General features: G+C 40.7%; 1 protein-coding gene across 1 annotated transcript; it reads right to left on the bottom strand.

Moving 5' to 3' along the window:
- Nucleotides 1-711: 711 nt before the first annotated feature.
- LOC142334887 (uncharacterized) lies at nt 712-6,488 on the bottom strand. The gene is made up of 4 exons (XM_075383213.1): nt 6,333-6,488; nt 4,802-4,824; nt 4,363-4,511; nt 712-1,721 (listed from the first exon to the last, which is right to left on the bottom strand). The coding sequence occupies exons 1-4, from the start codon at nt 6,486-6,488 to the stop codon at nt 712-714; spliced, it is 1,338 nt and encodes a 445-aa protein (XP_075239328.1).
- Between the last annotated feature and the right edge of the window lie 291 nt (nt 6,489-6,779).

The raw sequence follows: 6,779 nt of genomic DNA, 5'->3' as shown, positions 1-6,779 counted from the left end.
CATGAGCAGCTTCACAATTGGGTTTAGACCATCCAGAATGAGTGTCGGGCAGTCTCTAAAACCATTACCATGGACAACCCGACCTTTGGCGCGGAGCTGATCATTATTGTCAACATACGGGCAAAGGTCTTTCAAACAACTTGATACTGAATTTTCCATTCCTTTACGTAGAGCAGATATTTCGTCTGCAAAGTTTTCAATCTGCGATAACTGGATCAGATACCTGTACGCAACGATGAGAGAGAGAACCAAATGTTTTCTTCGCTCCTTGCAAAGGTCGCGGAAAAAGAAGCAGTACGCAGTCACTCATATCAACCGATTCCAGTTGCTAAAACGTGTAATATCTTTTACACACCCCTCAGTTGACCGTTTAGGGGCTTCCAGTGGCTGTATTGAGAATCCAAATGGATGATGCTTCAAGAGATCTTGACAAGGCCACTCTTTCTCTTCGGAGCGGAGAAATGATGGTCCACTCAACCAACGAGAAGTTGCATTCATCTGTCGAACCTCATAGCCTCTTGAGCCGTCATCAGCGGGATTATCAGAAGAAGCAATGTAGCGCCAATTGAGAGATGAAGAGACGTCGAGAACCTTTGCTAGTCTATTGGCAACAAAAATTCGATGCCGCATTTCGGGAGTTCTCAACCAATGGAGTACAGTTGTTCTATCGGACCAGAAAAAGTAATTTCCGATTTCCAAATCTTGATGTTCTTAGAAAAACTGAGCTAATTGCGCGCCATACACTGCCGCTTGCAACTCCAGATTTGGAATAGTCATCCTCTTGATCGGAGCTACTCTGGCTTTACCCATCATGAACACATCAACTGTTTTATCAACGTACTCAGTTCTTAGATTAGACACTGCTGATAGAGCATACTCTGAAGCGTCTGTGAACGTGTGAAGAGCTGTTGACTGAATTTTTCTGTTTCTACGGATGAGAGGACGTGGAATGCTGATATTCTGGTAAGATGGAAGTTCATTTTTGAATTGGAGAAAGTCTGGAAACTGCTGAACGTCCAGAGGTGCGTCCCATTGTGAACCTTTATTCCAAGCCGCTTGCATTATTTTCCTCACTGTGATTGTTTCAGGGGCTATAACGCCAAGGGGATCAAAAATTGAAGCGACGAACTTCAAAAAATTCCTCTCTGTTGTGAATTGATCATTGGGGAACCTTTTGAAAAACCTTTTGTCAATGATGTACTCGTCAGTGCTCGCGTTCCACGGTAAACCCAAAACTTTTTGAGGTTGAGGTGATGGTGGATCAGGCTTCAAAAGATTTTCGTTTGCGACGTTTTTCAAGAACTCGTCTGAATTAGAGTTCCACTTTGTGAAGTTGAAACCACCAAGTGAAAGACACTCTTTGGTGCTGCTCATAACGTTTACAGCACTTTCAACGTTTGCTGTCGAGATATATAGGTCATCCATGTAGACATTACGCTCAATGACGTGTAACACTTGAGGAATTTTGTCCTGATTGTCACGTGCTGAACGACGAAGAGCGTAGGACGCTATGCATGGAGAAGATGTTGCGCCGAAGATATGACGTGTGTATTCATACTCTTCGATTTTGCCATTGTGATTCCAGAGAAACCAAAGAAACGCACGATCAGAGGGAGCAACTTTAATTTGCATAAACATTTGCTCAATGTCTGCTGAAATTGCCAATTGTTGCTCGCGGAATCTTAATGTGACTCCCACAAGATTACTCACAAATCGGATCCCTTCAAAAGGTTTGAACTCAAGGATTGACCTTGAAAAACACTGGATGCATTGGTGTGTCTCCCGATTTTTCCGGGTTTGTTTTCATTTGAAACGGGATGATAGGGAAGATAAGAACATGCTGTTTCTTTGTCTGTAGCTGGATCAACTTTGACAACATAACCATTTTGAAGATCTTTCTGGAGCGTCTCCTCGTACTTACTTTGAAGATCTGGTTTTGTTGAGAGCTTTTTGTTTAATTGCTTTAACTGTTTTTCTGCTAGCCATCTGTTGTTCGGTAACTTGGCGTTTTCCTTCCAAAGAAGGCCTATTTCGTAGTGACCATCAGAATAGTTTGTAGTAGACTCAAGGAATTGCAGAGCTTTTTCATCCTTTTTAGACATAGCCCTTTTTGATGAAGTTATACCGTAGTTCTCATTTTTCATCCACTGTTGTACTTTTGTGAAAAGTTAACTGTCTAGATGAGGATGAGAGTTGATTTGTGCTTTGAACACTGGATTCTGTTTGTCTGCTGTGACGCTAGTTTTATCTGCAAATGTCCATCCTCATGTCCAAATGTGGATTTTCTACAGCCCAGGGCGTGTTTTTTGGGCCTTTAATCACCTTAGTGTAATAGTGTAATCAGTTCCAGATTGTCGATGCCGATGATTATTGAGACTTTATTTTCATCAACATTAGGGAATGAAATGTGATTGAGATGTTCAAATTTCTTGCAAAGCTTGTTCAGCTCATTAGTGTTAACAGAGTTCATATTCAAATCGGGTACTGCCAAGACTTCGTTTACAAGGATTGGTGTCTTATTAGACTGATAAGGTTTATTTTTTAAAGACACTGGAGAAAAATCTATTTCTTTTGTTGTGTGGTAGCCACTAATAGGCATCTTGCCAAAAGTGTTCATATCAATACCTAAAATCAGAGCTGCGGATTGGAGGAGGAGGCTCTGGCAACTTCCGTTGTCGAGATAAGCATATGTCTCAAACGTTTTCTCCCCGTTAGACAGTTGAACTGGTAAGAAAGCAACTTGACCTGTGCCATGCAGTTGAACCGATTTAACTGTTGAAGAGGGTTGTATTGCTTGATTTTTTGCACTGAAGCTTTCATGGAGAATTGTGTGGTGCTTTTTGCCGCAGTCTGCAGAGCGACAAACATTTTTTGATGTGCATTGTTGTACATGGTGACTACCAAAACAGTTGAAACCTAGTTTCAATTTTTTCACGTGTTCTCGTCTATCGAGTGGAGACAGATCTTGGAAATGAGAAAATTTGTGTAAATACTAACAGCTACCGTTGTTTGGACAAACGACACCTTTCGCAGAGCTTGGTTGAAAGCTATTTGACGGGTTTGTGCGTTGATCCTGTTGTGATCTGTTGGACGGTCGATTGGATTGGTTTTGCTGATTCGATTGCTTCCAAAGTTTGTTAGAGGTCTTTGAATGAGTGCGTGGAGTTTGAGCTGATGCACAAGAAGTGGGTAGATCTCTGCAAGCCTTTGCATAGATTAGAAGCCATTCCGAAAGCTCTTTCAGAGATGGTTGAAGTAAACTTCTTTCCAAAACGTGCTTATTTTATTCCAAGCGGACTGATGTTGGAAGCTTGTTTAAGGCTTGATTGACATTTGTAGTGAAATGTATGTCATGGTTGAATCCAAGTTGCTGAAATGTGTCCACAAGGGTTAAGCGGAAATCAGAGAACTGCGTATAACTGTCTGGGATTGTCAGGTTAGGGGTATCTAAAATGTGACAGTTTTTCGAGGAAGGCATTGAAAATCCTGTTCGGATTACGGAAATGTTCTTCCAGACGTGCTAATGCGGGTGCGTACAGACTGCCACTGCAGCCATAGCCGTCAACCAGTGCTTTTTCTTCTCCAATCATAAGCGATTGCAGATGAATCATTTTTTCTGCAGAGGCATTGGAAAACGATCAATTGTTGCTTGAAACACACTGAACCACTTCAACCAACCTAATGAATATCCATCAAACTTTGTTTCCTGTAGCTTCGGAACCGATTTCTGAAAACAAGAAGACATTGAGGTAGGAGTCTGTGGCACAATACCAACTGTTGGAAGTGTAAAGGATGGTTGCAAAGTTCTGATTGGCGGATTCAAAGAAGAAGTTTGGGCCGCCTGGTGAGAAACATGGAATGAAGGAAATGCGCCGTCGATTTTTGCGGAAGTGGAATTGAAGCCAGCAAAGGTAACTCCAGACAAGGCATTGTTGATGGTTCTTGTGCCTGATACGTCAGCAGATCTGGTGGTGAGCTCTTGCGACAAATTTGCCGGCGGCAAAATTGTGATTGAATCTCCCATTAAGCTACGGGGTGCAGCATTGTTAGGAAAGGAATCACTGTAAGAACTGTATTCAGCGGGTGCTGAGAAAATGTTGGCCGTTAGGGATGCGTCAGTATGAGTTTGATAACTGCTGTTGTCAAAGGTCACCCTCGGGATGTTATTTGTTTAGTTGCTTTGTGGTGCGGACACAAGTTCCTTTTGTATTTTTGGTATGCGGAAGTAGTCTTCCGTTTCTTGAATTTGAGTTTGCTCATATGAGAGCATAGAGTTTCTGCATCGGATGATTTCGACTGTTTCTGAGTCCTCGCCACAGCCAATGCCGGATGTAATAAATTAGATGCACGACTCGATCTCACTTTCGTACATCAACTTTAAGTTGGTCAGACATTTTAAATGGGGATCTTCAGTGACCAGCTCGTGACTTTCGGTGTTGTCGTCTGAGTATTGTGTCTGCGAATTTGAGGAGATCATTGTTTGGTTGCTACTTCCTGTGGATTTTCCAGTTCTAGTAAAAACCAGTAAATTTCACCGGTCTAACAAAGACAGTTTCTTTCTTCGAAGCGCTACGAAACGTTGTCAGCAAGTCTGTTAGAACCTGCAAAACCTACCTGGAAAACCTACCTGATTACCTAAAAACCTACTAGGTGCCTACCTGAAACCTAACCAGAGACCAAATTGAAAACTACCTGAAAAAAAACTAGCTGAATACCTAAAATCTACCAAATACCTACCTGGACCTACCGACAACCAACCTGATACCTATTCAATAACCTACTGGATACCACTGAAACCTACCTGATGCCACCAGAGAAAGCTACCTGAAAAACCGAAACCTACCTGAACACCCTACCAATGCCGACTCTGCATTCCATTTGGAAAAAATATATAGTTCAGAATAAGGTCGTTTTTTTTTCCGAACATAAAACAAAGAGAATGCTGTTGAAACGTGTTCGGTGCGCTCGTGTGTGTTACGCTCGTTTCGTAAAATCGGGAACGGATATTAAAGCGCTCGGTCGGAATTATCGGAAAACGCAAGAAGGTAATATTGTTGAAACATCGAAGTTTTGTCAGTAAATTTTGGTCATATCCGGGAAAAATTCTCAGGTCGCAAGAAAGGGGCGAATAATCAAACGGGCGAAAAAATAACAGGGAAAGATAAATTGTAATAATGAAATAAGAAAGCCCAGTTAAATTTATGAAGCTCGTCTCGTGATGGAATGGGTGTTCTCCCGGGTGTTGGATGGGATGGGATGGGTCTTTTCTAAAGTTTCCTTCTCTACCCTTTTTACGAGAAAAAAAATCTTCGGGAAGGAAATTTTGGATCCTTCGTCTTTTTCGTTGGGCGTCAGAATGTCACATTGACCGTCTTAAGTAAACTCAGAAAAATCATTTTGCTTATTTGAATTAATGATGAATGATACAAGCGTTTAAATTAAAGAAATCAGTTCTCAGTTTTTCTAGTTTTTGTGTGTTGAATTTCGACTGCTTATCTTTGATTCCTGTTGTTCTGTCACTTCTTCTCTTAACCATTGAAGGTCTGTTTTTGTCAAATATCCATAATAGTGCATAGATGTTCTCTAATGAATTGGGCATCAATGTTGTTTTAGTTACCTCTTCTTTAGGATTACACCAGCAGATGTCTTACGCTTGCCAAAAGGTAACAAAAAGCTGGACATCGTATTGACAGCTGGCTGCCCTATTTTTGTTCAAGGCCTTTGGCGTCAACTTCATTCATCGGAACCATGGTGGTAAGCGAGGGATATTTATGAAAAAAAAACAAAATAAGTCTTTAAGCGTAATTTTCACGCTTCGTTTTTTAATTTTATTTGAGATATTAGCAAAAGCGTATCACATTCATGAACTGTTTTTCACAGCTTAGGCGTTACGAAAATTCGTCGGAGAGAGGGCGGCTGACAAAAATTGTGCGCAACCCTATCCGACCCACAACTGGAGGCTGGCGTTGACAGTTTGCGATGCGATGAATTCAAAGAAAATTAGCTGTGCGTTAATGTTGATGGAATCGAAGATGCTGTTTCAAAAAAATCTGGGCATGAAAGATGCAAGACCGCAATGGAACCTCTTCAATTATGTAATTTTTTATATTGGGTTCCTTAAACCTTTTCGAAAAGACTTGCCCACACATTTAGTATTAGCTTAAACATTCTCATCTCAACTACTATAATTGTAAATTGCAAAGGCATGTGAAGCTGAAAAGTTGCTGGGGGATTTTTATAATAATTCACGGTTATGTTTGAACATTAGATATGGTTTAACATTTTAATTTGTTTTAGCATGCAAAAAGCAGGAAAAAACTACAAACTCTCACCTGGAGCGAAATGTCAGAGGTTTGCGCTGTTTCTCTTGAAGATCTCAGATCTGGTACTGCGTCGTCCAGCACCAAGTAGTCCAGTTCTGACAGCTTGTTTGCAGATAACATTGCGTCCCTAGAGTCTCGACCGCCTGCGAATGTTGCTATTTCCATAGCTCTCCAATCACAATTTATGATTCTCCGGGCTCCCCTAAAATGCTTCCAAGTGGTTCTGAAAACTAGAGAGATGCTTATTTCAATTAATTTCAATTAAGTTTTCTACATTTTTAAAAATTTCATTTCAGATTTCAAAAACATGAATGTCTTCTAATAAATTATACTGCTGGGAATTGATTTCATTCCGTATATTTAATTTCAGAACTATGTCAAACAGACAATCTAAAGAAGTCAAGAAACCTTGTGCGTTAGTAGAGTACTATAAATCCCTCCCAAACAAACGTAATT

This window comes from Convolutriloba macropyga, chromosome 2, assembly GCF_964194025.1.
Source record: "Convolutriloba macropyga chromosome 2, txConMacr16.3, whole genome shotgun sequence".
NCBI classification, from domain to species: domain Eukaryota; kingdom Metazoa; phylum Xenacoelomorpha; order Acoela; family Convolutidae; genus Convolutriloba; species Convolutriloba macropyga.
Note: the sequence above shows the minus strand (reverse complement) of the source record. Positions and strands in the feature narration are given on the sequence as shown.

Excerpts from the sequence above, each read along its gene's own strand:
- LOC142334887 (XM_075383213.1), bottom strand. The coding sequence starts at position 6,488 with ATGGAAATAGCAACATTCGCAGGCGGTCGAGACTCTAGGGACGCAATG. Across the intron at positions 4,825-6,332 it reads CCTCTGACATTTCGCTCCAG|GTAGCTTTCTCTGGTGGCAT; the intron begins GTGAGAGTTTGT and ends TCGGTTTTTCAG. Across the intron at positions 4,512-4,801 it reads GCTTTCTCTGGTGGCATCAG|AACTGGAAAATCCACAGGAA; the intron begins GTAGGTTTCAGT and ends GGTTTTTACTAG.